General features: G+C 47.9%; 4 protein-coding genes across 9 annotated transcripts; 2 read left to right on the top strand and 2 right to left on the bottom strand.

The window, feature by feature from the left end:
- The first annotated feature begins 1,163 nt into the window (after window positions 1-1,163).
- On the top strand, window positions 1,164-10,517 carry epx (eosinophil peroxidase). Its single transcript, XM_030366279.1, has 14 exons — window positions 1,164-1,248; window positions 1,414-1,589; window positions 1,940-2,072; window positions 2,468-2,597; window positions 3,043-3,249; window positions 3,764-4,142; window positions 4,533-4,693; window positions 4,918-5,176; window positions 5,578-5,748; window positions 6,210-6,447; window positions 6,741-6,952; window positions 7,250-7,414; window positions 7,659-7,752; window positions 7,956-10,517. Exons 1-14 carry the CDS (start codon window positions 1,208-1,210, stop codon window positions 8,011-8,013), a joined length of 2,424 nt encoding a protein of 807 aa, XP_030222139.1. The 5' UTR covers window positions 1,164-1,207; the 3' UTR covers window positions 8,014-10,517.
- rab3il1 (RAB3A interacting protein (rabin3)-like 1) lies at window positions 9,976-15,724 on the bottom strand. 4 transcript variants are annotated; one of them, XM_030366280.1, is made up of 11 exons: window positions 15,282-15,724; window positions 14,470-14,665; window positions 14,211-14,306; window positions 13,950-14,027; window positions 13,360-13,590; window positions 12,472-12,600; window positions 12,220-12,332; window positions 12,022-12,045; window positions 11,477-11,576; window positions 11,313-11,379; window positions 9,976-10,965 (listed from the first exon to the last, which is right to left on the bottom strand). In XM_030366280.1, the coding sequence occupies exons 1-11, from the start codon at window positions 15,332-15,334 to the stop codon at window positions 10,880-10,882; spliced, it is 1,173 nt and encodes a 390-aa protein (XP_030222140.1). In that variant the 5' UTR covers window positions 15,335-15,724; the 3' UTR covers window positions 9,976-10,879. The 4 variants fall into 4 exon arrangements, with proteins under 4 accessions (XP_030222140.1, XP_030222143.1, XP_030222142.1 ...); XM_030366283.1 differs by having other exon boundaries at window positions 14,470-14,687; window positions 15,166-15,720; XM_030366282.1 differs by having other exon boundaries at window positions 15,166-15,716.
- A 1,524-nt stretch (window positions 15,725-17,248) lies between these two features.
- best1 (bestrophin 1) lies at window positions 17,249-22,987 on the top strand. 2 transcript variants are annotated; one of them, XM_030366220.1, is made up of 10 exons: window positions 17,249-17,713; window positions 18,062-18,256; window positions 18,398-18,492; window positions 18,733-18,966; window positions 19,702-19,856; window positions 19,966-20,043; window positions 20,508-20,660; window positions 20,760-20,840; window positions 21,206-21,357; window positions 21,445-22,987. In XM_030366220.1, exons 2-10 carry the CDS (start codon window positions 18,105-18,107, stop codon window positions 22,484-22,486), a joined length of 2,142 nt encoding a protein of 713 aa, XP_030222080.1. In that variant the 5' UTR covers window positions 17,249-17,713; window positions 18,062-18,104; the 3' UTR covers window positions 22,487-22,987. The 2 variants fall into 2 exon arrangements, with proteins under 2 accessions (XP_030222080.1, XP_030222079.1); XM_030366219.1 differs by having other exon boundaries at window positions 18,037-18,256.
- fth1b (ferritin, heavy polypeptide 1b) lies at window positions 22,903-27,149 on the bottom strand. 2 transcript variants are annotated; one of them, XM_030366221.1, is made up of 5 exons: window positions 27,016-27,149; window positions 26,333-26,438; window positions 25,906-26,052; window positions 24,011-24,136; window positions 22,903-23,879 (listed from the first exon to the last, which is right to left on the bottom strand). In XM_030366221.1, the coding sequence occupies exons 1-5, from the start codon at window positions 27,132-27,134 to the stop codon at window positions 23,721-23,723; spliced, it is 657 nt and encodes a 218-aa protein (XP_030222081.1). In that variant the 5' UTR covers window positions 27,135-27,149; the 3' UTR covers window positions 22,903-23,720. The 2 variants fall into 2 exon arrangements, with proteins under 2 accessions (XP_030222081.1, XP_030222082.1); XM_030366222.1 differs by having other exon boundaries at window positions 26,971-27,104.
- Between the last annotated feature and the right edge of the window lie 498 nt (window positions 27,150-27,647).

The following is a 27,647-nucleotide window of genomic DNA, read 5'->3' as shown; positions in this document are numbered from 1 at the left end:
CCTAATCCCTCTTCTCTCATCTCCTATCTCCCCTCCCTCTGTCCGATCCCATCCATAACACCTGCTTGTGTCATTGGAAACTGGCTATGGTACCATCAGATTGAAAATGTTGGCATGTAGTTACGACATTGACATATCAGTTATTGAATGAAAATTCTTAAATTATAAAATGTATAAATTATATTGGTTGTGTATTTAGGCTCCTTCATGACATATGACATGAATAAGTCCCTGCATTGAGACATTCTATTAAATGCTAATACAGATTTAATACAGTATTATTTTTTCACCTGGTTTCGATTGAAAAAACGTTTGGTCCACTAGTCCAAATCCAAAAGAATTGCTGCTTTGCTTTGTCAGCCTGTGATTGGTTGATGCATTGAGGTAGAATATTTGATCCTATCTGAAGGCAGATGGACTGATGAATACACTGGAAAGGGTGAGACTGTGACAGATTGTAGTCAACATGAGCAGAGGCAGAGGAGCAGATTTGATTTGAAGGTTATTAGGCCGGCAGAGAAGCCGTTGTTTGATGTGGAACGGCTGTCACCCGCTGGGAGAGATAAGGGATTCTGCACATACCTGTCGACCGCATCGCCCCTGTATAAAATACTTCTGAAAGGCTTGCACCTGAGAAATACTGATCCCAACTTCTGCCAGCTCCCAGACTCCCAGTCACAGCCCTTACAGGGGAGACCGGCCCATTCGCAGGATAGTAGAAGGACTTTATTATTATTACATTTCAGGACATATCACTGTCTCACTTGTATCAAAGGGATGCACATCTTGAACCTGATATCCATGGTGTAGAGTCTCAGCTTAATGTACACAGCACTCATGGTAAGTGACCTCTTTAGTCTCAAATGATTTGAACCGACCTGATCAGATGGGATGTATCACGTATGAACTCTGCCGGCAGGAGTTTTTAATACATTATATTTGATTGTTTTAGGTTACCATCTCTCCGTTAGCCATGGCTGTTCTCCTGCTGTCTTTGCCTCAAAGTGTTTCTTCAAAGAAAGTTTTCCACAATGACTCAGGTTTGAACTGTTTTACCCAGAAAGCAAATATAGTCAACATTTTATAGAATTGGAATGGTTAACCATTTTGTGAGTTTTGTTGGATTGTATTTTGAAGCGGCCTGTCTTGTTGTTTAGAGACGGTGTATCTGGGATCCCAGTTTTTAGAGCCGGCTCTTCGTAGAGCGATGGAACTCACTGACGCTGCTTACACCCGAACGAGCGAAAGGTAAATGCATTCTACATAAGAGATTCTGATTCCATAATCATCATTGACCCCCTTTGGATTTCGATCTCCAAGGCAGAAGATATCCCACACATATCTACAATTAAAATACATATATCAAGATCTGAATTATCCCACTAACTCTGCACCTCACTGTGCATCCTCCAGAGTGAAGATGTCTCTGTCTGAAGGGGCTCTACGGCCCAGCGACCTCCTGGCGCAGTTCAAACAGGCCGAGCCCAGCACCAGGGCTCACATCCAGGCTGCAGAGCTCCTGGACAACACAGTAGAGCTGATCAGAGAGATGGTCTACACTCACACCATGGTCATGCCAGACCACAGTGGTATTGAAACAGAATAACCAAATACTAAAATAAATACTATAACAAACTTTGATATGTTCTGGTTCTGGTCTACTTAAAGAGGGGAAGGAAGGATACGGTGATAGGTCAGAATAATCCCATCATCACTTAGTATGTCAGAACGTGTGTTTAGGTAAATGCACGGCTGGTACCTTGTTAAGAACAAATAGTATCATTGCTCTTAGTTTCAGATAAGGTGATCGGTCAAGCAGGGTCCTGCTAGCAATGTAGATGTCAAATAAAAGAAAGGCAATCATTGAGCAGAAGCTTTTTGCCAAGGGTCTGTCTTCCAAAAAGAGTCCAACTTTATTGTTGTTCCCGTGTCCCCAAAGAGCTGCTGAGTGACGGGGATGTGGCGGAGCTGCTGCAGGTGACTGGATGCTCCTCTGAGCTGAAGAGCATGCACTGTGACACCGACTGTCTCTCCGAGCGATACAGATCCATCACGGGGGAGTGCAACAATAGGTCAGCGCTCTCAGCCGTGACATGTCATCACATTAACATCTGCCCTCTGAACTCAGCTCTTTTAAATCAGGCATCATTTTCGAGGGACAAGTTAATGTAGGGGCCCGGCGGGTCCAGACCCACAGCAGCCCTTACATCGACCTTTCAGAATGTCAGGGTAGGAGCTAGGGTCACTATCACCCTGCTGGGTCGGATCCACAATGTCTGTGGTGTACTTCTAGCATCCTGCAAGATGCTCAACCCATACCTGCTCCTTCATAACATGTGTCTGAATGCACTCTGAGATGCTTTGGATAATAAAGCATCAAAAATGTTACTACCTTTGTCTGTCCCTCTGTCTGTTGGATAGACAAAGTTCTTCTTTGCCTTCTAACTTCCTATTCTTGCCCCCTCAGACAGCGTTCTAGTTGGGGTGCTGCAAACATCCCCTACTCCCGCTGGCTGGAGCCAGAGTATGAGGACGCCACCGGCATGCCGAGAGGCTGGGACCCGGACCACTCCTACAACGGCTTCAGCCTGCCTCCGGTAAGACCCTGGCTCATTAAATCTCCCCCAGATGTGACTACGTTCTTTAGTTCAGTTTACATACACTGTAATACACTGGACCTGTTTGCCCGCCTGCATTGTGAGAACAGTCAACAAGGCAAACCCCACCTAACTGAGGTTGAAACAGGCTATTATATTTAGGGCAGAACATCCACACATCACTTTGCATTTATTTTAGGCTTACAGGATAATCTTGAGGTCGGGTCTGCTTGACTCCCAGTTGAAAGGTAATTGGCTCGAACCCTAATGACCAATAGGTCCACAACTCCTTCAGCCAGATGCCCCCTACCTGCTCATCCATAACAGGCATCTGGATTCACTGTCACTTTGGAGATAGTGTCACTTTTGTCACATAAAGAAGTACTAATAAAGGCAAGGATAGTGTTCCACATTTCAATTGACTGCTCTTCTGTCATGGTGCCAGGTGAGGCTGGTGTCCCAGGAGGTGCTGTACACCCACAACGACAACATCTCCCTGGACTCCACCCTGTCCCACCTGCTGGTGGAGTGGGGCCAGTGGATCGACCACGACCTGGCCCTGACCCCCCAGAGCCCCAGCACCGCCGCCTTCAGGACCGCCGTGGACTGCACCCGCAGCTGCAGCCGCGACACGCCCTGCTTCCCCATCCAGGTGACACGCCCTGCCCCCCCCAGGGGACACGCCCTGCCACCCCCAGGGGACACGCCCTGCCACCCCCAGGGGCCGCTGGCAGGGAGCTGCTCCTTTGGGCTGGAAGGTTTGTCTCAGACGGTTCATTTGAACAGTATTAAGATGGTCAGAGTGAAGACCTGTTCTGTGTAACTCTGACACTGCGGCCGTAGTAACCCTTTTGATGATTCAATTCAATTATATTTTATTTGTATTGCCCATGAACACAGCTACCGTCTCATAGGGCTTAACGTCCTCCACGGACAAAAGAACAAGAAAAAAGTTACTCAACCGTGGGTTGATGGAGGAGTGGGTCGATTCTTTAATAAGTTTCATAAAAAGTGATGTCTGCAGTGGGGATCGAACCTCTAGACCTGGCAGGGTTAATGCTCGCACAGTCTTCACCAAATTCAAAACCAAACATCCCGTTGCATCACCTCTGACCTTACCGAGGCGGTGCTTCCCCTTCATCCTCCTCCTCTTGGCCCTCTCCCAGATCCCGTCCTCGGACCCCCGCACCGGCCTCCAGAGCTGCATGCCCTTCTTCCGCTCGGCACCGAGCTGCGGGCGCGGCCCCCTGGGGAGGGGCCACCGGGAACAGCTCAACGCCATCACCTCGTACGTGGACGCCAGCATGGTGTACGGCAGTTCGCCCGGCGTGGCCTCGGCCCTGCGCGACCGCCTCTCCCCCCGGGGCGCCCTGGCTCTCAACCCGCAGCACTCCGACCACGGCCTGGCCTACATGCCCTTCCTGAGCCGCGGGCCACAGGCTCGCCTGGACCCCTGTGGCCCTCGAAGGGGGGGGAACCTGTCCTCCTCAGGGCCGCAAGATGGGTCCCCACGCCGGGATAACGCCACCTCTTGTTTTCAGGCTGGTAGGACCCAGAAAACACATGTGATACAAATAAAGTCCCAAAACAACTGCAGCCTTGTTAGGTTCATATTCCAGCCGGTGCCCTTGACCCAGGCACTGGGCAAGTAGCCTTATTCTTGGTCCTGCACTGTGGCTGCCCACTGCTCCCACTACTGCTAGTGGTGGTTTAATGCTCCCACTACTGCTAGTGATGGTTTAATGCTCCTAGTGCTGCCAGTGATGGTTGAATGCTCTTAGTGCTACTAGTGATGGTTTAATGCTCCTAGTGCTACTAGTGATGGTTGAATGCAGAGTCCTCAATTTCCTTAAGAAGGAGTCCATAATAGAAAAGCTTTGGTTGCTTTGTATTCTGGTGTTCCTCATGGTCATCACGACCCTCACGTCCCCACAGGAGACTCCAGAGCCAATGAGCATCTGGGGATGATCGCGCTGCACACCGTGTTCCTGAGAGAGCACAACCGGTTGGTGGAGGCGTTGTATGGCCTCAACCCACACTGGAGCCCCGACACCCTCTATCAGGAGGCCCGCAAGATCATGGGGGCCGTCCACCAGGTAACGGCTGGCGGGTCCCACAGGAGGCCTGTGGGACCCCTGTACATGTAGACAGCCTGATAGAATACCATACTATATTATCATACCATTATGGGATGTTGCTCTTTAACTTGGATCCTGCAGCCATACAGGAGATGTAGGCTCATCACAAAGTATTGACCTGATGGCCCTGATGACCCTGATGACCCTGATGACCCTAACACTGATGACCCTGACTCTTCCAGGTCCTGACGTGGGACCACTATCTCCCTCGGGTCCTGGGGGAGAGCGCTCTCTCCCGCCTCATGCCCGCCTATGAGGGCTATAACGCTGACGTGGACCCCAGTGTTGCTAATGTATTTGCCGCGGCTGCATTCCGCTTTGCCCACGTCACCATCCAGCCCATGGTGGCTCGGCTGGGGCCGGGTTACAGCCTGGACCCCCAGCACCCGCCGCTGGCTCTGCACCACTCCCTGTTCGCCTCCTGGAGGGTGGTGCAGGAAGGTATGACTACAGCAAGGGGTCACCCTGCACTTCATCACGGAGATGTTCTACGTATATTGCTCTTACCCCTAACAATGAATACATAGATCATAAAGGAATTATCAGAGACCCTACAAAGCCCTGTACTCTGATCCAATTGCTGTACCTCCTCCTTCCTCCTCCATTACACTAAACCCCCCCCCTCTCTCTCTCTCTCTCTCTCTCTCTCTCTCTCTCTCTCTCTCTCTCTCTCTCTCTCTCTCTCTCTCTCTCTCTCTCTCTCTCTCTCTCTCTCCCACTCTCTCTCTCCCTCTCTCTCTCTCCTCTCTCTCCTCCCTCTCTCTCTCTTCCCCCCCCCCCCCCCCCCCCTCTCCTCCCTCTCCCCCCTCTCTCTCCTCTCTCCCCCTCTCTCTCCCTCCCAGGGGGGGTGGACCCAGTGCTGCGGGGTCTCCTGCTGTCCCCGGCTAAGCTGCAGGTTCCAGGGCAGATGATGGTGGAGGAGCTGACGGAGCGGCTGTTCCAGGCCCAGGGCGGGATGCCCCTGGACCTGGGGGCCCTCAACCTGCAGCGGGGGCGGGACCATGGACTGCCTGGTACCCACATGGTGTCTTTCATTCATACTTTTATTCATCTTTGAACCCATGCAGCTCCAGCCGTTGAGATGTTGACTCCCTCGGTGTGATACTGCTATTACTACTAAAATAGTACTCTGGTACTTAAGAACAGTACTTAGCATGTGTAGCGTCTGATCCTAGCTATCTTTGTTGTACACGGGAAAGGGTGAACAGAGCAACTGTAAGTGCTTGGCAGTTGGTGTCTATGAATATCCTAACTGTGCCAACAGTTAATTATTGTTGTTTCTCTTTCCTCCTACAAATGTACTTATTGTAAGACGCTTTGGATAAGTGTCTGCTAAATGCCCTAAATGTAAATGTAAGTTAACGTTCACTAAGATTGACACTGTCTCAAGTGGCCAGCCCTCTCTCAGTCTCTACTACTAAAGGACTACCAGTCGATCCATGCTCTGGTCTCTCTCTGCCCGCTGGCCTATCAGGATACAGCTCTTGGAGGGAGTTCTGTGGCCTCTCCGTCCCCAACACCACCGCGGATCTCGCCGACGTCCTGGGGAACCGGCCTTTGGCGCACAAGTTCCTGGAGCTCTACGGCACGGCACGCAACATTGACGTCTGGGTGGGGGCCATCTCGGAGCCGGCGCTGCCCGGGGGCCGCGTGGGGCCGCTGCTGGCCTGCCTCCTAGCGAGGCAGTTCAGGGCCCTGAGGGATGGGGACAGGTACAGACTCAAGGCATCACGTGGTTGTACTATCAAAGTGTTTAGTTAGATGTTCAGTACATCAGATGAAGAAAATGAAGAGTTCACTTATGCAATTTTATGATACTTCAGAATCCTTCCACCCTGCTATCCAAATGTATTTACATTGAGTATATTTAGTATAATGATATATATTCAGTGTAATATAAATAAGAAATATATACATTTTTTGGACATTATATAGCTACATTATGAATAGAGTAGGCCTGATGAAATGATAGCATTAAGTCTGACGCTCTGCGTTTGTCTTCAAGGTTCTGGTGGGAGAGAGAAGGTGTCTTCACCGCAGCGCAGCGTAAGCAGCTGAGAACCGCGTCTCTCTCACGCATCATCTGTGACAACAGTCACATCCAGCGCGTCCCCGCGGACCCCTTCTCCCGCACCGAGAGCGCAGACGCAATGCTGCCCTGCGCCCACCCCCTCATCCCCCAGCTGGACCTAGGCCCCTGGAAAGAACCGGACACGGGTACCAACCAACAAACTTAGAAACCATGATATCATGTTGATGGCAAAGGAGAGGAATGCCAGTTCACCCCTTTGTTCAGGCAATCATTTAGTGGATACTTTTATCCCAAATAACTTCATCTGTTGTTCTACTTCGTTTTTTTGTTACTTTTCATTCAAAAGGCATCTTGCTCAAGGATGCCTGGAGGTATACTAAACATTAGGGCTCAGACCTAGAACTTTCCCCCACTAACTTTTGTTCATTTTGTCATTTTGATTATTGGGTTTATTCTTCGCCTGTGTTGCCTCCCCCTCGAAGACCCCAGGTGTGGTGTCATACCAAGGGTCCAGTACGGCTATTCTCTGCTGTGTGGCTCAGTGGTTCTCTTCCAGTGCCGCACTGGCTTCACGCTCCAGGGCCCTCCCTCTGTCAGGTGTGATCCGGGCAGCCAGCACTGGACACCAGCACCTCCTATCTGCCACGGTATTCAACAACACCCCCGTCAGTAGAGGCCGAGTAGCTTGGCTTAGCCCTACAAGGGATTTTACATACGGTCGGTCGGTCGGTCGGTCGGTCGGTCGGTCGGTCGGTCGTGCCGCCCGTCCGTCTGCACGTCCGTCCGTCCGTCTGTCTGTCTGTCTGACTGCACGTCTTTCGGTCTGATATCTACATGTGTGTGAGATCCATATCTCTATAATATATATCTTAGTTGTCCTGTTTGTTCCAGACCCGAACCCGTCCGTAGGGTCAGTTCTGGGGGCCGTTGTGGCTGTCCTGGCAGGCGTCCTCATCCTGGCCCTGCTGCTGGTTTGGTACAGAAGGTGGGCGGACTCTCAACCACTACTCACTAGACTACTGTCTAACTGCTTTCTATTGCTAAGACAACACATAGATCCTTATGTTGGAAGCAAAGATAATTGAATTCAAAGCATTCTTATTGTTTTTGTGAACACAATGCTTGCTGACATGTATCTGAATAAATTATTGCTTTGATATATTATTGTTTTGTCCTTTTATGTTTCAGATATTTCCCAAATAAACAAGAACTGGTGAATGAAGGATGCTGTAAGCAGAACAGCTAATCCACGCTCTGCTGTCATTATAAAATACAGGACTGTAATTAGCTTTGGATTTGATGTTCTTATTTGCTCATAGCTATAGGGTTTATCTTCCTAGTTGGTTTGAGGTCAATTCAATCAAGCCAATGTGAAACACACCTCAACCCGTTCATGTGCCTCAGTAAGCTCGGCTGTGTCTGATTTGTTGACAACCGTTTTTCAAAGCAATCATCACGGGGTGTGACATCACGTTCCTCTGGTGACATGACATGTCCCTTTCACCGGCTGAATACTTTGATACTATTGGCTTTGACAACTGGCGAGGAGTCCATGCAGAAATTCCATATATTATATAACCTATGAGTCAGAAGTGTTAGAAGACCATTGTGTTATTTGCCCTATCCAAAACCAGTTAGGCCACCATGTGTGGGTGAGGTTAGGTAAGAAACCTTACAATCAAGGTAGCTGGGAGTTCCTGGTGATGTTTTTAGTTTTCGCCCTGAGAACTGAGGTCATGGTTAGAAGGGCTCTTCTCCGATTGGATATTTGATTTGGCATTGAAAAAGGATAGGTTAGTAGTGGTTAGGGTTATGTGATCGGCAGTGAGAAAGGATGGGTTAGAGGGGCAACAGCACATAAACACAGCTTTACAGACGTACAACAAGGCAGCAACAGGGACCTGCAGGGTTAACACAGCTACTCAGACATACAACAAGCACAAGCGAAGAACAGGATTACATAAACAAGGCAGAATAGAACGAATAACAATTGTGAAAAACATAAAAAAATAACATTTAAAAAAACATATTAGCCGTAATGGGCGTACAGATGAGGCAGGAGACTGAGAGCAAGGTTAGATGGAGGGGAAGCAGTTACAGGAATCTGTTAGAAGGTGTGAGATGGTGTCTTTGAAGGCCGGGATGGAAATACATTTGACCAGTTTGAGGTGTTTTTGTAGTGCATTCCAGTCAACGGCAGCAGCTGACTGGAATGTTGCTAGACCGAGTATGGATCTGGTTTCAGGGGTTGTTAGCAGGATGAGGAGAGAGGACCGGGTGTAATATGTGATAGGTAGACGATGCAGCAGGCGGGACAGGTAGGGGGGTGTCCGTTGAAGGGGGGTCTTGTCGATGAGAGTGAGCCAGTGAATATCACGACGAGTGTGAAGCGATGGCCAATTAACCAGAGAGTAAAGACAGCAATGGTGGGTGTTGAGGGGGGCAGTTGTAGCCAAACGGATAGCAGAGTGATAGAGTGTGTCCAGTTTGGCGAGAGTGCCCTTGCATGCGGTTCTATAGATAGATCACCGAAATCAAGTGTTGGGAGAATAGTCCTTTTGATAAGTTGAAGTGAAGGCGGTGTAGGAAACCGAGTTTGGCCCGCACCTTAGACTGTAACCGGGAGATGTGATGTGAAAAGCATAGTGTAGTGTCTAACCAGATGCCCAAGTATTTGTAGATGGAGACTTGCTCCAGGCTTGCCCCCTCACAGGTTGAGATGTTTAATGGAGACGGAGATTTGTTGAATGGCAGTTTCAGTTGTGAGAGGGCATGTTGTACCTGGAGAAAGCTATCCTGGTGCGTGGATTGGACAGAGGAGGGCGATGGATCACAGGCGTATAGGATTGTTGTGTCATCTGCATAAAGGTGAATGAGGGAATTGCCAGCAGCTAGGTGGATGTTATTGATGTAGATGGAGAACAGAGACGAGTTGAAAATCCCCTGCGTCGAATGAAGACGCACAAGGACCCCCTTTGCGTCAGCAATTAAAGCCAAAAGACCCTGAAAAAGCGTTGATTTTTGCCGAACTCGGAGTGAGACTGGGTGGGGGGATGGCCTGCTCAGTTCTCAGGGCAGAAACTGACGCCCGAGGTAGTCTGGTCCCGCATCTCTTACTGCAGTTACTAGATTACCTTCTTTAATATATACTTACAAATAAAGTAATCCACAATCTTCCCGTTCTCAAAAAATGGCAAAGTATTAAGAGTCTAGTTGTCATAGTTGTCTTTATTGGGTACACACAATTGAAAGCAAAAACATGTAAATCTACTCAGAACTTACTGAGATAACGCATTTGAAAATCTTGCATAATAAGAATTATTGCACTTCAGTTTTACCTTGAAAAAAACCTTCTATACCAGAATTAATAACAGACGCAGAAATAATTTATTGTGACTGATTCTGATGGCTGTTGACTGTGCTCATGAACAAACTGTGCTGTATGGCTTGTATCGCTTCTGAGAGTATTCAACTATCATTGCAAATGGTTGTGCGTTATGCATTATGAAAAATACTAACGTAACACATGAATACTACAAATAAATGTTTTGTCATTTCTGAGCATAAAATGCAGTCCTTCATCTGAAATATTTAATTACATGAGTTAATGAGTATTAAAGTGTTTCTTACAACAAGCATGCAAGTATAATCTGTTTATTATTATTTCGCATTCACAGCGGTCTGATCTCTGACAGACAAAATGGTCATTTGTTGACCATTGAAGATACTCCTAATTCAGTGATGCTTCAACAGACCATAACAATTAGTGGTACTACAGAGGGAAACTTTTAAGTGAAAGACATCCGAAAGAATCTTTGCAGAGCAAAACGGTCGCACTACCATATCTGTGTCATGTTCTCAAATATTTAACATATTCATACTTCTATTGGGTGTCTTAAAACCCTGCTGCTGGTTCCAATCCCTCATGCCAGAAGTGACCCAAAACCATTCTCTGCTCCCTCGTGAGGTGAGCCAAATGCAGAGCAATAACCTTCACACTACCGTAATTAATCATCTACTGCGAGGAAGCTAGACTTCAGTATCAGCATGTCCTCTGTGAGCTAGTCTATGGCCCGGCTGCATGCTGGTGGAGACCTGCCCGCTCCAGTCCTCTAGCCCTGGTCTGTGAAGAAGAAACCTAACTTGGCCACGGTCATCTCTCTGCGCAGACGCATCACCTCCCGGAACATCTGTTCAGCTGCACAGCAGAGCAGGACCACAGAAGAGAAGAACCAGAGACAAGTGGAATTAGCATAGCTTTGTATTAGCATGACTCGTCAAGATTAGGATAAGATAAGACGTGCTTTATGAGTGCCAGACGGGAGACGTGGCATGAGTAAAAGGGACGTTGTAATAATTGGACACATTTAAAATGAGATTATGCAAAAAATATGGCTACAAATGTGAAAGAAGATTCAACCTGATACATTATTATTATTATTATTATTATTATTATTATTATGAGAAGAGAGTCATATGTTTTTTTTGGCAGGGTAAAGTGGAACTTTTATGGTTTCTTTAGTTATTCATTCATTTCAGACTCACCCTCGTGCCTCACGAGGCCCTGCTGTATATAACGGATATAGGTGAAGAAATTGCAGACAGCCGTGATCTGAGGGGGGGAGAAACATGGACAGGGTCACGTAAGGCTCAGCCTCCCTCAGCAGCATCGTGCTCAGAGTATTAGAGAAGAGCAGACAAGGAGGTACCCGCGCACGACTGGAAGGAGAGATGTAATAGTAGCTCTCCTTGTCCCCCAGTTTGATCCGATGGCGGCAGAGCTGGGACGTCCCGCTCAAGGCACACGTTCTGGGGGAAAGAAGCATGCTGGGGTTAACTACCCCTGGGACCAGAGCTATACACTCAATACTGCTGGTCTGTAAACAGCAGGCAAACAATGGACACGGGGCAACAGCTGTCATGTGACAGAAACAATTAGTCATAGGTTTGCTTTTATGAATGTAGAGTCCAGCTCAGCGGAGTAGGGAGGCCATCTCGGGGAGAAGCGGCGAGAGGGGTCAGGAAACAGAGGATGCAATGTTAAGGGAGTGAGAGGAAGTGGTTAGAGGTAACGTTTTTGTGTTAGGCAAACTCAAGCAAATCAAGATATTCAACCGATTCATCAGGGCAGAGTTAGAACGTTTACAAGGTTGTATTTTATACTCTTTTTGAAAAATAGGCAGTGTGCCCATTTACCATGCGCATTTCTGTTAGGGGATAGATCAAGTGATGATTGTTGGGTGAAAGGACTTACGTCTCTATCGTTGCCCTAAAGCCACTGGAGAAAGTAAAAAGATGGGTTGTTTGGTGTTTTAATTAATACCAGTGGTTGTGACAAGTCCTCCAAATGTGAGTCCAAATGTGAGTGGAGATTTGTGGTGACCGAGAGGCAGAGGATGGAGGAACAACAGAGGAATACTAGCTGGTCTACTGCAGGTGGGGACGAACTCACTTGTGCCCTCCGCATTCTGTGGCCGTGGCTTTGACAGTCGGTACGGCAGACATGGCGACGGGTTCAATGCTCAGAGAGTTGCTCTCCACCGCACTCTGCACGGACTGGGAGAGCTGACGAGAGAAGAACACATACAGAGTCCCTTATTACCCTGAAAGAAAAGAGAGTGGAGGAGAGAAGCATCTGGAGTGAAAGGGGAACTACACATCTAAAAGTAGAAAGAGTTTCCTCTGACGATCTGACGATCCTTGCCTCAGATCTGGTGAAGGAGAGACAGGGCCCGATGTCCTCCCTGTAGATGCGGCTGAGGAAGGCCGAGGCCCGGTCCACTCCAGGCTGCTCTCTCCACGCCAAGAACTCTGTGTACAGGATGGAGTCCGTCTGGAAGCAGAAGGCATGTGCGGTGGTCAGCTACTGGGTGCATTACTCATGAAACTCTGAGGGTCTCAAGGGTGATATAGGGGATATAATGCAACTAGTACAGAGGAGTGCAGACAACTATTGCATGCTCCAGTGGTTCATCCTGCAAGACTAGTAGGCAGGCAGGGAGCTGGTGTGAGGGACACCGTTACCTGGCGAGAGCTAGGGGCCCCAAGTCCCTACCCCCGGTTCCGGTAGGGCTCGTAGGTCCCCCTTGCCCGTTGACCGGGAGCCAGACCCAGAGAGAGTACGGCAGGACCGAAAGGCTGGAAGGAGCGAGAGAAGGCAGACAGGGGCAGAGAGAGAGAGGTGAAACAAGAGAGAAAGAGAAGGAAACTGTGTGGTAAAGCAGAAAGGAGAAAAGCAACCTTGTCACACGACAGGAAGTACATGAGGCTGGAAGCAGAACTGAAGACTTGGAATAGGGAAGTGCTGATGTAGCGAAAGCAGCAGAATCGCGGTGGAAGGGGGGGAAACCCTGCAACACACACCCCCAATTCCTCGTTCCAAGAATAGAAAACTATTTTTTTCATTTTTGAGAAGACCAAATGGTCTTTTATGCAAAGTAAGTTATAATAGATTCATATACGACGACCCCAGTTAAGGCACCTTGTTCAAGGATGCATGAAGTCTGCGGGTTTGAACCCAGAGCCGTGCAGCTTCGGTCTAACACCCAAACCACAAGGGGACCTGGACTGCCCTCCCGCTCCGTAGCTGTACCTCTCGCTCCTCTTTAGCGGCTGGCGTCCCGGAAACGGAGGGGGACGCGGCGCTCTCCGGGCCCAGCTGCAGGATGCCGCTGGCGCTCTTGTTGCGCGAGTGGCCCCGGCCCTGCTTGTGACCAGCCTTGGGGGACAGCAGCTGGGGATGGAGCTGGCGGTTGGGTGTGGAGGGCGTGGAGGTCAGGACCAATGTTTTCAGCGCAGTCACTTCGGCCAGGAGAACGTCGATCTAGGGGTCGGAGACAACGTACGCTGTTTGGGAGGGATACGTGATCCTGACTGTCTGACGATACCGGGAGGGCTTAGAGCATAGATCCTGAGCAGGGTTAGGGTTAGTGGGAATCGAACCCCTAACACGGCCTGAAGTAAAGCCATGCCCAATCAATTGAGCTAAACAGGACCAGAGAGATGTCGTTAAACACGAAAGATTGACAGAGGAACATCATCTCTTGTTTTACCAGGTTTATATCATAGAGGTTTGCTCCAGCGATTCAAAACCGTGAGAGGAACTCCTGGAGACCAGAGGGTCAGGGAGAGTAGCTCCACAAGAGGGGAGCTAAGAAGACTTGACGATGAGACCGTCGTCACCTTGCCCTGGGCTTCCCGGAGCTGTTTCTCTGCCGCCGCTTGCTTGACGTTGGCCTCGCGCACCATCTTATGGGCTTCCTGTAGTGGAGCAGACACCTCTCCGTGTTTAGCTTTGACTCTTTAAGGAGAGCACATGTTGGACATTCAGGCAACAAATTTGCGCAGGTCCATTTTTGCACCCCCCTGGTGAATACAACTTATGAACCACCATGCACAGCGGTCCCTCTTAATGTGCACCCTAAGGGGGCGGCGAGGGCTCACCTCAAACAGACTGGCGGTCAGCTCCTCCAGCTCCTCTTCCAGCTGGATCCGGACCTGCGCCAGACGCTCACACTCCTTGTCCTTCAGCTTTAGCTCCTAAGAAAGGATTGGGGAAAGACTCAGCATTTATCTTCGTTGGAACATCTTGCTTTATGGCATACGTGTGTACGTGTGCGTGTGTACGTGTGCGTGTGTACGTGTGTACGTGTGTGTGTACGTGTGTGTGTGTGTGTGTGTGTGTGTGTGTGTGTGTGCGCACCTTCTTGGCGGCATCCAGCTGTTCCCTGAGGATCTCCGAACCCTTCTCTCGGATTTCCTTCTCCATGATCTCCAAGGAGGATTTACGGGAGAGCACTCGCTCATGGTCCGTGCCAGACATCTGCCTACAGCCAGATGAAACCCACTCAGCCCAGTCCGCCTTACTGCTGCTCAGCCCTGGGTCCAAACCAACCAATCTGGATCAAAACAGTCATAGACCTATCAGAATAATTCAACATCAACGTATAATCAATACAGTTTCACAAGTGCATTGATGATGTCTTGAAGTTGAAATACTGCTAGAGTTTTAAGACAGGTTGTAAATAAAGGAGACCATGATTGGGTTTTGGGAGTTGATACACAATGGTGATTATAGTAAATCAAGGTATATACACTGAAGGTTTACTATGGTTTGCTATATCGGCTACTGACGGTAACGAATGAAAAGGCTCTTCAGTACTATAGCCAAATGATGACTGTCAACAGGCTCTTTTGCCAATCAATTGTTTATCCTTTCAAAACCATTCCCTATTGGCCATGTAAGGAATGTTTTTGACTTTATTTTATTAAAGACTACCGTAACGTTAACAAATCCATCAATGTTTTGTAAAAGATGATGTATGGACCAAACACAAACAGTCTAGTTTGATGAATAACTTTCCATGCATAATGACCAGTGCCTCCGCCATGCCCTTACCCTGATGTTCAGGAAAAAACGGAGTCCACTGTCCCTCTTATAAACAATACAGCAGAGGGTCCAAGGAGATTTCTTTCCGATTACATTTGTGTTGACATAACTTTACTTTGCCATACCGATCCTGTTCCGCTTGGACGACGCGCTGAGTTGAATCAGAGCTGCTCCACATTCAGGAATGCGGACGCTGCTGACGCAAACAAAAAGTGGGAACACAAATGATTCCCGAAAGCATTGAGGTCGATGGACCGCTTCTGTTTGTAAACCATACCTTAGCATTGACAGTGCGCTAGGCTCCCATGACTATTCCTGAGGATTATAATAATGACATTATGTCCTCCAGCAGCTCTGGCGGGTCATATTGTCATGTGACCGCGTCTCCTCCCAACGCCCAGCATTCCCGACCAGGAACCGGAGTCACGCCTGGTCACGCTGGAGGAGGTGGTGAACCAGGAGGCCTGGCCCTGGGCCATAGGTTCACACTACTCGGTTAAGGCCTGCACAAATTGTTGTTGTGTCGGTGGTAATTGCGTTGCGATGCGTTTGACTCGACATCATGCGGTATTAGTGAGCGGTTAACCTGGTTAATCTGTCTCTCGTCCGCCTGCAGTGCGCACCGCCGTGCAGACAGCCAGGTGTCTGGTTTCAGTGCACGCATATGGATGCCATCAATAATATTTTTTGGAAATATAGCAGTTAATATATATAGTTGATATTGATATTCATAGTTTATATATATATATATATATATATATATATATATATATATATATATATATATATATATATATATATATATATATATATATATATATATATAATAGATCAATTAATTCGGGCCTATTTTATAGAAATATATATGAAATATATTATAGATATGGCAATGGAATAATTCTGTGGTAAGTAGTAGAATTACAATAATGTCAATCAAGCGATGGCAAATGATGTCGATAAATAAAGGCCTACTGCTTTTAAAACAATACAATGGCTGGGCGTTAGAGTCTTAGCGTCCGGCAGCACACTGGCTGGCTGGCTGGTGAATGGCTGTTGGCTGTTCCAGGGCATTGGTTTGGCCAAAGAAGGACGCTGAGGGATCCACTGCTGTCCCAGCATCCCCTGCCCTGAGGAGCTCACTATCTAGCAGAGAGGAAGATGGTGGAGATGGAGAAATGTGGATCCTGTGAGCCCCCTCAAGGCCGCCCTGGGGAGGAGGAGAGGGTGTTCAGAAGGTCCCAGGAGCTCCTGGCCAGGTTTCATAGCCAGCTGTGTGGCAAAGAGAACACTTTTTATGCATGCTTAAAGTGCTTGGATAGTGGTGGAAGTACGAATCCCCGAAAAGCACAGGATGTTCTCAATCTATTCCCACAGAAGATGGACTTCATTATGCCGTCTTTGAATTGGTTATCATCCACGCTGTTAGTCAAGAACAAGTGCAAGCCGTCCTTTTGAAAGGTCTTATCCTAGGAGTTAAGTGGGAGACAGATTATCTTTCTTTAGAGAACCTCCAAGCAATTATTTTACTCCCACTCCTTGGACTGGGTAGCTACAGTATGTTACCAGGATAAGATGTCTGAGGAACATTGCTCATGTCTTTCAATGAAAGCCACCTCTTCTGTCTGGTTCCGCTGTAAGATGCTGTGTTCCATTCTTACTGATATTGTTATCTCCATTTGCTCTTTAACATTGTGTTGATACTCACTAATCAAGATATTCAGTCATCCCCTGGGGTTGGCATGTTCAGAAAATTGTGTTAAAATCTTTTAATTATTTTTAAAATGTGCTTAAAAAGTAAAATAATATACGTCAGGTGTTTTTGCGAGATGAACTTTGCCTCTATGAATGTGTTTTTCTATTGGTTAAGAAATGGTTAATCTCTCTCTCTCCCCCCTCTCTCTCTTTCTCTCTCTCTCTCTCCCCCCTTTCTCTCTTTCTCTCTTTCTTTCTCTCTCTCTCTCTCTCTCTCTCTCTCTCTCTCTCTCTCTCTCTCTCTCTCTCTCTCTCTCTATCTCTCTCTCTCTCTCTCTCTCTCTCTCTCTCTCTCTCTCTCTCTCTCTCTCTCTCTCTCTCTCTCTCTCTCTCTCCCCCCTCTCTCTCTTTCTTTCTCTCTCTCTCTCTCTCATTCCATCCACTAGGGGTCAATGCTGTGTCAGGCAGCCTCGTCCTGGGTACCCAAGGAAACCAAATTAAATTCCAGAATTACATAAATGAGGACCAATGATCAGTGATATCAATGTTCTTGAAGCATGTGTTGAGACACATCCATTAAATCCAACATACTAAGAGACAGTAGAATGAGGAGTCATCACAGGTGGTGTAAACAGGCCTTGACCACTCATATTGGTCCTAATATTGGTGTTATTATGGAGTAACTTGAGCGATGTGATTCGCTGAGATTAACGGGGAGCTGCTTTACAATGCAGCCTTGTTTCCGGAACGGATTAGCACATCAAGTGACCGGAGGTGTGAGTGTGAGTGTGTCTTGGCTTTTTCCTTTACCTTTTCCTCCGTCCCAAGCCTTCCGGACGGCGGTCCCACCACGGCCCTCGCCACGGTGAGTACGATATCCGGCTCTCTCCTGGAGAACTAGAGAGCTAGAGAGGAGTGTGCTGTGTTGTGTTTTGATTGGCTACAGTAAAACACACAGGCAGACATTAAAAACATTCTACCTGTGTCTAAAGTCTTGTATTAAAACAAGACTTTAGACACAGCTAGAAAGTTTTTAATTCTCTCTCTCTCCCTCTCTCTCTCTCTCTCTCTCTCTCTCAGTCTCTCTCTCTCCCTCTCCCTCTCCCTCTCCCTCTCTCTCTCTCTCTCTCTCTCTCTCTCTCTCTCTCTCTCTCTCTCTCTCTCTCTCTCTCTCTCTCTAATCCTCAGATATGTGCCCATGCCCCTGATGAAGGGTCCTGGCTGACTTGGGGGTCTCCTCGGAGTGATCAGCAGGGATGACGGTGACCTACTCCCGCTGCGTGGCGGACGCGGGCCTCGGGACCTTCTCCCGTCTGCTGCTGCGCTGGAAGGGCAGCATCTACAAGCTCCTGTACCGGGAGCTCATCCTCTTCACCGTGCTCTACTGCTTCTTCAGCTGGCTGTACAGGTAACCCGGCGGAGCTCTGAGGACCGAGTGCTGATTGGGTGTCGGCTATAGTCCCCGTGTTTAAAGGGCACTGCATTTGTTTTTTTCTTGTTGTTTGTTGATTGTTGTTATGCTTCTCCCGTGGGGCTGATCCTTCCCCAGGTTCGTGTTGAACGAGCAGCAGAAAAGACAGTTTGAAAACCTATCGATGTACTGTGACCGCTATGCTGAGCTCATTCCTGTGTCCTTTGTGCTTGGTGAGTCTGGTGTTTGTGTGTGTGTGTGTGTGTGTGTGTGTGTGTGTGTGTGTGTGTGTGTGTGTGTGTGTGTGTGTGTGTGTGTGTGTGTGTGTGTGTGTGTGTGTGTGTGTGTGTGTATATTTTTGTGTGTGAGTGTGTGTGCATCTGATTGTGTGTTGTCCTCACTGGCCTGCTCTTTCAAATGAATATCATTCAAAAAAAACTTGTTGAGTAATGAAAGGTGCGTCCTTGCGGCAGGGTTCTACGTCACCCTGGTTGTGTCTCGCTGGTGGGGTCAGTTCGAGAGCGTCCCCTGGCCCGACCGGCTGGCGGCGCTGGTGGGGGCCCACGTCCGCGGCGTGGACGAGAACGCCCTCCTGACCCGGCGCACGCTGATGCGCTACGCCAACCTGTCGGGCGCGCTCATCTACCGCTCCGTCAGCACGGCCGTGTACAAGAGGTTCCCCACCATGGAGCACCTGGTGCAGGCCGGTAGGAACCAGTTTGTATGCAGGCTGGAGCGTTGAGGGGGCTCGAGGCCCCGCCGAGAGGTTCTTCGTTCGATTCCCCGACTCTGACGCCCGCCGTTAGACGTCCTCGGGGCGAGATGCCCCCGACCCCCGCCTGACGTTTGAGGAGCAGTCTTAGTCACCGCCCTTAAATAAACATCAGAAATCAGTCAAATCTATCTGTCGGGTGTCCATCAATCAATCTGGTAGTCAATCACATTTTGAAATGTGTGATTCAGGCCAAATTATTCACATCCAGCTAAGGTTATTGAATGGGCCTACAGCATTCAATAACCTTGTGTTTGGTTCAGATCTATGAACAGGCTCTACTCTGGTACCAACGATTATGTGTAAAAATTCCTCAGCGACTCAAGGCCAGACGGAGGGCAGCACAGCTTGGCTTCTGACTTAATGTGCTTCCGACCGCTGGGGCTTAAACGTGACTCTTTGTTGTGTTTTCATCTGCTTTAGCAATGTCCCGGCACCGATTAGAACCAGGCCTTGTATATCACACGGCTTAAAACAGAATGGGTCGAGCACATTAGCTATTTTTAGATGTCAAAGCAAAAGTGAGTTAAAATCAACTTCTTTATCATAAACCAGGGTTTGTTTCTTCTGCTTCTTCTTCCTCGTCTTCTTTTTATTTTAAATTCTTCATCTTCCTCTTCCTCTTCGTGGTCGTTTTTCATCCTCATCATCCACTGCTTCTTCGTCTCAGGCCTAATGACCCAAGAGGAGTTGAGGCACCTTGAGGCCCTGCCCTCCCCTCACAACAAGTTCTGGGTCCCATGCATGTGGTTCGTGAACCTGGCCCTGCGTGCCCGCACTGAGGGTCGCATCAACAATGACGTGGCCCTGACCGCCATCCTCGCAGTAAGCCTCCGTTCAGGCCCAACAACAACGTCATTTCCTTTGTTTATTTTTCTGAACTTTTATTTTGAAATGTTTACACTTCCTGCTCTTCTGTCCCATCTCGGTTCAGGAGTTGAACAGTTTGCGGACAAAGTGCATGAAGCTGTACGGCTATGACTGGATCAGCCTGCCTCTGGTCTACACTCAGGTCTCTGTTGTGCTTGTAGTGATAAACACAAGACCTGTGTTCTTATAAGGGACAATGGTTAGGAAGTTGGCATAAAGTAACATTATATTTCAATAAAAAAATACTTGTAACTTTTTAATTACTCATAATTACTATTATTGTTATTTTTATTAAGATTAATGGTATTTGTATTATTATAGAACATTTGTAAATGTATTTCAATACAATTAGAATAAACGTATCAACATTTTTATATAATAATGAAATTACTATTTATTGTAATAATAATAACAACATATTACACATTATAATTACACATAGTAATTATAATCATCAATAAATAATCATGTGCTAATCACTCTGCTTAATAAACTATAATTCTTGTAGAAACAAAAAAACACTTTCTGCAATCAGCAGAAAGACGGCTTTCAGCAGAAAGCAGCCTCTCCCTCAGCCCCGCGCCCTAACTGGTGTCTGCTGATTAGGTGGTGACCGTGGCTGTGTACAGCTTCTTCCTGGCTTGTCTGATTGGTCGGCAGTTCTTGGACCCCGCCCAGGGCTACCCGGGTCACGACCAGGACTTCTATCTGCCTGTCTTCACTCTGTTGCAGTTCTTCTTCTATGTTGGCTGGCTGAAGGTACAATGAAGCAGATGACATTCAATGTTTGGCGCTTGACCATGCCCCGTCCTAAATTTGAATCCGATCCCATTCCCCCTCCCGGTGATGCGCTCCTAGGTGGCTGAGCAGCTCATAAACCCCTTCGGCGAGGACGATGACGACTTTGAAACCAACTGGCTAGTGGATCGTAACTTGCAGGTTTGCCTGCAGAATAAATCCCTTTCCAAGTGGCTCGGACCATAGGGCGGGATGTGAGTCAGGAGGTAGAGCGGGATGGCTGGGAACCGGAAGGTTGCTAGTTCGAACCCAGAGTGTCGAGGTGTCCCTGAGCAAGGCAGCTCACCCTGACTGCTCCCTAAGAGCTGGCTGACGCCTCGCATGGATGACACTGCCGTTGGTGTGTTAATGTGTGCATGAAGGGGTGAATGTGAGGCAATATTGCAAAGCGCTTTGAGTGACCGCTGGTTAGAAAAGCGCTGTATAAATGCAGTCCATTTACCATTGGCACATCTTAAATGTAGCTCCCATCAAGCCTGTGTGGCCTGCTGTTCCTTCTCCTCCAGGTGTCCTTACTGTCTGTGGATGAGATGTATGACAGCCTGCCTGTGGTGGAGAGAGATAAGTACTGGAACGAGTCCGAACCTCAGCCTCCGTACACCGCAGCCAGCGCTGAGCACCGCAAACCCTCCTTCATGGGCTCGGCGCTCGATATCAGGTGAGACTACTTCAACTGTTATCTGGACTGTGTATCTGTTTGTCCCGGTGGGGGTCCGGAACGGCTAACTCCATGTTCCTGAACCAGTATGCCCAAGGAGGACATGGAGTTCCAGCCCAACCTGGAGCAGATCAAGGAGCACGAGGAGGCCAGCTACTCCACCCCACTGCTGGGGGGCCTGGGCCGGCTGCTGGGCGTCCAGTCGCCCAGCTTCCCCCGCTCCTCCAGGGTGCCCCTCCTCCGCCGTCGCCCGGGGGCCCCGCTGAGCCGCATCCCGCCGTACCTGCACCCCGCGGGGGGGGCCCGAAACCACGGCCGCCACCCCGCCCACCCGGACCAGGACCCTGACTACCACTTCTCCTCCATGCCCCTGTACGAGAGGCCGGGTTTCTACAGCTGTCCGCAGACCCCCATCCACTGCGTGCCCCCCGCCGTGCAGCGGCCGCGGCCCCCGCGCAGAACGCCGGGGGACTGGGAGCGCAGCTGCAGCTCGCTGGTCCCCCCAGTCACGCCCACCACCCTGCCCCCCCCGCCCTCCTCGGCCTTCCCCTGGCTGACGGCCGACGGCGAGGTGCCCACGGCCCCGGCCTTCTCCTTCCCCGACCCGGCGCCGGTGCTCTGGCCCATCTCTAAACTCAGACCGGGACAGGGCCTGCTGTCCCGACGCCCGCTGCCCCCTCACCTCACCCTGGACCCCCCGCACCCGGCCGACAGCCAGCCCGGGACACCCAGCGGGTGGGCCACGGGCAGTCCGGGGGAGCGGGGGTTGAACGTCCCCCCTCGTAACGCTACAGGGAACGCCAGTAATCCCAGCAACAGCTCAACCAGCCTGGTCACACCCAGCCACCTGAGCACGAACGCTGCTGCCAACCTCTGCCCCGGGACGACCCACGGCACCCTGGGTAGCCACGGTAACTTCAACAGCAGCCTACGAGAAGGTAACGGGGCGAGCAACGGAGGGCTGAGCAACACAACGAACACTGTTTCCCCTTCAGGGTCGTCTCTGCAAGTAGCGAATCCACGGCACTCACCCAACGATTCAGGGATCTCATTGGCTGAAGGTGACCTGCTGGGCGCTCTCCTGGAGAGTCAGAAGAGCAGAGCTTCTGGACCGAGGGAACAGGACTAAGGCAGGTCACCTTCCGCATGTTTTTTCCAGACGGCAATTACATTAGATAGGTAATGATATAAGTGAAATAAGTGTTAACTGTGTTCTATGCTAGATGGATGTGTTTAGTTGTCAATGAAGTTGTACAAAGCTTCATTAAGTTAGCCTTCATTCAGTTAATCTCTACTTCCTTCCTGGATTTACAGAGCAAATCAGCCTACTTATGTAGTAAGTATCGCCTGGAATCAATCAAACATTTCAGGTGTACTTTGCACTGATCTCCAGCACTAACGGAAATAAAGTAAGCACTGTTACTCACACTGTTTTCCTACTGTGGGACAGTTCTCTTTAATAAACCCATTTCCATTTCCTGCATTCCAGGATTCACACATGTACTGGTAGAAAGATGCATTTGATCTTTGAAACAAACCAATGAGAACTATTTAGAATGTTTATTGTATTCAAGTAACTATGTCACACTCATAAAACACAAGAAAAGGGGATAAACATGCATAAAAGAAAGCTTGTTTTCGTCAGTTTTGTTGTGCACAATGTATAAGGCCCTCTGAACTCTGCACTGAGTCAGTGGACAAATGAGAAGGGAAAATTATAGTACAATGCAATCCAACATTACAACTAAAGAGACCGGAAACCTCTGTTTTATAAAGGGGTGATATTTTGCCACCAGGTATGAGTGTGTTTAGTCATTACAAGCAGTTTGAAAATCTGCTTTTCCAGTGTTTTAGTGACATCACAAGCGAGAATGTTCATCAAGATGTATGTATAGATAAGTTCAATTTCCTAGTCCACTTGGTAGGCTGCTCGGCTGGCCTATCCAGCGTTCATCTAGGTAGATACGCCCACTTAGATATCACTAAAACACTGGAAAATAAAGATTTTCAAATGGCTTGTAACACTCACACCTGGTGGCATGTTATCACCCCTTTAAACAGATCCATGAAGCATCTATATTTTCATCATATACTTTCAATCATAAATTATTTAAATATAATATAGTTTAACACATGAACATTAAAACAAGCATTTCACAATTTTATAGTATTCTGGTAAACCAGACTCCCTTCATTTCTCACAAAAGATTGAGCGGGCCGAGTGTGATTAAATAGAAAATAGATTATAGCTTCAACTCATTAGACACAGTCTGTGCCTTCAGTGAAACTACATTTGGCCTCCTAGCTGAAAAGGACTCATGAGGCAGGTTCCAGTGCATGTGACGTATGACGACCCTGGTGCTCTATGCGCTCGCCCCTCCCAGGGTGTGCTTGTCGAACAGGTACTCGGCCATGCCGTTCTCAGGGGCCCCCATGCGGCGCAGGTTGGACACCCAGTCACTCAGCTCTTTGATGGACTTCACCTGCTCGTCCAGATAGTGCGTCTCGATGAAGTCACACATCTGTCCAGAAAGAGGCGGGACAAAAGTCAATCAATTGTCCCAAATTATAACCATTTCAGGGATTCGAAGCATCAGAATGAAGTGGCTGAGGGCTTCACTAAGGGTCCTTATGTGGTCCGTTCGTGTCTTACATGAGGGTCACCGTGTTCGGAGGCTATTTTATGAACGTCGAGCAGGGATTGGTTGACGCTCTTCTCCAGCTGCAGGGAGCAGTCGAGTGCCTCGACGGCACTGCCCCACTCGTCCCGGTCGGGCTTCTGCCAAACACACAGCGACAGGCACTTCAAACACAACAAAGAGCAGCTTTATCGCCAAACAGATCATGTACACTGTAGAATATAATGTTAAAGGGGAGGTATCATGCTTTTTCGACTTTTCCCTTAGCTCTGTACGGTTATATGACACATGTATACATGTTTTACGCCTGCTAAGTTAGAAAAATCAGAGTCCTGCCCACCAAGAGAACGCTGAAGTATTTCTAACATACAGGCATGTAACCCTAATCTAGAAGTACCCCCAAATGCAATTATTAACCCTAAAAAAGCATGATATGGTATCTTTAACATACATGGTTTGCATGCTCTACATGTTGGGAGGATGGTTTCACTAAGACATTAGTGAGGCAGAAAGACAGAGTCTACAGCCTAAAGTACAGCAGTGGCGAAGGACGCGCGTCGGACCAACCAACTCCATTATTTCCGACGTATAACCACTCGCCGCCCCAATACTAGGCTTCACGCCACTGAACTATTCACTAGTGTGGCCCCACCTTAAAAAGCACTTTTTAAAAGTGGTTTGGTACAAGGTCCTGTACTTATGGAGATTGTTGATGCACTAGATGAATAATTCCACAATGCAAAAAGAATGAGCAATGACCGTAAATAAAGCGTGTCAAGTGACTAAACCTTAAACAAAGTGCCCAACAGTACATAAAGTAACCATGAATTAATGTGACTATCATTGTAAGCACAAACAGAGGATCATGGGCATCAGGGCCATATATGTAGTCATAAAACAACGTTATGGTAGCCTATACCGACTATGTTGGTTGATCTGCTGCATTCAAAACATAATCACAGCGGTCCTGCAGCGCGAGGCTTCCCATTGCTGCTAGGGGCGGAACCTAACGCTCGTACACTGCACACCGTGGTGCTGCGGCACCGCTGTGTAGCCTGCTTATGCCTCGCTACACATCACTTGCGCGCAGATTTCTGTCTGCAGGGGACTGAAACGTGAGCCATTGATGGTATAAATAGAACGATCAATGCTTAGTTTGTGTCCCTCTGATGAAATCTGTCCCTAGCAGGAGGAAGGTGTTGTTCTATGCCATCAGAAAAACCCTTGGTCATCCTGGAGTCTTGTCATATAATTAAATCAAAACACTGAAATTAAAACCTTAGGCATGACACAAAACCATTGTGTCATGTGCCTTGTTGAAATGACAGTACTTGGCCAAAAACCGCAAAGGCTCCCAATGCACAGCTGTTTGTATGTATAATTATCATCATGACATTCAGGTACATTTAAAAAAACTGATTCAAGACTATTTCAAGCAGCCAAAGTCTGATAGCGTCTGCAGACCATATCCTCTACTACACTACAGCAGTTAAACAAAACATGTGTTCCTAGTATGAGGACAGAATCAGGGCTGGTCAACCAGGAAGTGCTTTAGGAGGTTTTGGAAGAAATGTGTGCCGCCTGGGCCCATTGGAGATACTTTCCAGAGTTAAGGACGGTATCTCCATGGGTCAACATGAGGATGATCTCTCCATGGGTCAACATGAGGATGATCTCTCTATGGGTCAACATGAACAAGGTCTCTCCATGGGTCAACATGAACAGGGTATCTCCATGGGTCAACATGAACAGGGTCTCTCCATTGGTCAACATGAACAGGGTATCTCCATTGGTCAACATGAACACGGTCTCTCCATGGCTCATCATGAGGACGGTATCTCCATGAGGACGGTTTCAACACGGGTCAACATGAACACGGTCTACATGACATCACCGTGGGGAATCCTACCCTGATGTCCTGCAGAAAGATCCTCCCGCCGCGCTGGTTCTGCAGAGCCATCAGCTTCTCTGCGTGCTCACGCTCCTCTTTGGACTGCGAGCGGAAGAACTTGGCCAAGTTCGGAAGAGCCTTGTCATCTCGGTCAAAGTAGTAGGACTGCAAGGTAAAGAACCAAACAATTATAGATAGTATTCCCACTGATCCATAACAGGTTGGGGTCAGACCATCATGGCGTGTTTAGCTGTTAGATAGAGAAACGTCTGGATGGCTCTGCTCCCCTCGTCTACTTTATCCATGTACAACATATCTTCTGCATGGATAGAACTATAATAATAGTAGCTAGCCTTCTGTTCTGTTCAGAATCTCTTCTGCTTTTTTGTCGCTAATAATATCACATCAAGTTAAGTACGGCACCATGAATTTATTACCACCTCACCATGGAAAGGTAGACATAGGAGGCGTAGAGCTCCAGGTTGATCTGGCGGTTCAGGGCCGCCTCGCAGTCCTGGTGGAAGTTCTGCCGGATTTGCGAAGTCATGATTCTGAGGAAAGAAGCACAAGAAGTGCAACCGAAAAACATTTTGTTCGACATATTGAAAACATTCTTAAGAGCATCGGCATGCATTGTAGTACTGAGTCAGATTATCATTAATAGTGAGGTTATCTTATGACAGCCTGGTTAAATCAGATAAACGTCAACGGACGGCGGCTCATTTGATCAGGAGATTTAAAATAGAATGTAGACTATATGAAATAATAAAAAATAACATAAACATCGTGTTGTCTTTGATATTGAAGGATTACAACCAAACGCAGAGACATGCAGGGCATTAGATATGGACCCACCGGACCAGATCCACTGAGCTCACATGATATAGGACCATGATTACTTCGCATTTAGGCTGGTTTTTTATTCATTAATAACGTGAATTATAAGGTAAATAATTGCTCCTATTGGACAATCTTACAAACGCAGTATAAAACCGCCCTAAAGTCAAATGAATTGTAAAATGTAAGATAATTTACCCATCGTTTTTTTTAAAGATTATTTAATATTAGGTTTTCCGCATTTACCTGATTAAATGTGTGGAGGAATAAAACAGGAAAGTCGCCGCTCACCTTCCCTCCTTTAAACAGTGTCCTTTGCTCCTCAATCCACTAGCTGAACGCTCCACCAATGAAAAGCGAGAGGTCACACCACCACATCCGGTCACGCCTTTCAAAATAAGGGCTCGCATCGATGAGACAAGGCAATGACGTAAGGGCATTTTCCTGCTGCGTTTTATTGGTGTAAAGTGGCGTCACTAGGCTGTTTTATTCGTATTTAATTTGATTAGGCCCGAATCTTCTTTGTTAAAAAAAGAAAGAAAAAAATATTATATATATATTTTTTTTTTAATATTTGGCTGCATACAGAGCCTGTGCCATATCCGCACGTCGCACATGCTCCCATTATTTAGGACTCTTGCGTAGCTTACTGCTAGGTTTCTGTTCTACTGCTCAAGATTTTAAGCCATGAATTGATGAACTTGCATTGAAGAAAATATGTCAGTTTTCTGTGGGCTGTTAATAGGCCAATCTATGAGGCTAAATAGCATGCCTATATTGATGACTGATTGTGTCAAGTGTCTAAGGATGAATGCCAACATGATTTGTTTCCAACTTTTGCCTTAAGTTACAATTTAGCTAACTAGCTAGCTGCCCAGTGCCCACCCTTTTCAATTCCAATGGTGGCTGTCATTTCATTACCA

The sequence above is a fragment of the Gadus morhua genome, chromosome 9 (genome assembly GCF_902167405.1).
Source record: "Gadus morhua chromosome 9, gadMor3.0, whole genome shotgun sequence".
NCBI lineage: Eukaryota > Metazoa > Chordata > Actinopteri > Gadiformes > Gadidae > Gadus > Gadus morhua.
The sequence above is the reverse complement of the archived record's forward strand: the minus strand, read 5'-3'. Positions and strand labels throughout refer to the sequence as shown.

Bases quoted from the DNA above. Each gene is read 5' to 3' on its own strand.
- epx (XM_030366279.1), top strand. From the start codon at position 1,208: ATGGAACTCACTGACGCTGCTTACACCCGAACGAGCGAAAG. The intron at 5,177-5,577 runs GTATGACTACAG...TCTCCCTCCCAG, and splicing joins CTGGAGGGTGGTGCAGGAAG to GGGGGGTGGACCCAGTGCTG. The intron at 7,753-7,955 runs GTGGGCGGACTC...TTTATGTTTCAG, and splicing joins CTGCTGGTTTGGTACAGAAG to ATATTTCCCAAATAAACAAG.
- rab3il1 (XM_030366280.1), bottom strand. From the start codon at position 15,334: ATGTGGAGCAGCTCTGATTCAACTCAGCGCGTCGTCCAAGCGGAACAG. The intron at 14,028-14,210 runs GTGAGCCCTCGC...GCTCCACTACAG, and splicing joins TGACCGCCAGTCTGTTTGAG to GAAGCCCATAAGATGGTGCG. The intron at 11,380-11,476 runs GTACCTCCTTGT...TCCCCCCCTCAG, and splicing joins CTCCTTCCAGTCGTGCGCGG to ATCACGGCTGTCTGCAATTT.
- best1 (XM_030366220.1), top strand. From the start codon at position 18,105: ATGACGGTGACCTACTCCCGCTGCGTGGCGGACGCGGGCCTCGGGACC. The intron at 18,257-18,397 runs GTAACCCGGCGG...ATCCTTCCCCAG, and splicing joins TTCTTCAGCTGGCTGTACAG to GTTCGTGTTGAACGAGCAGC. The intron at 21,358-21,444 runs GTGAGACTACTT...TTCCTGAACCAG, and splicing joins GGCTCGGCGCTCGATATCAG to TATGCCCAAGGAGGACATGG.
- fth1b (XM_030366221.1), bottom strand. From the start codon at position 27,134: ATGCGAGCCCTTATTTTGAAAGGCGTGACCGGATGTGGTGGTGTGACC. The intron at 26,053-26,332 runs GTGAGGTGGTAA...TTTACCTTGCAG, and splicing joins CCTATGTCTACCTTTCCATG to TCCTACTACTTTGACCGAGA. The intron at 23,880-24,010 runs GTAAGACACGAA...CTTTCTGGACAG, and splicing joins CCGAACACGGTGACCCTCAT to ATGTGTGACTTCATCGAGAC.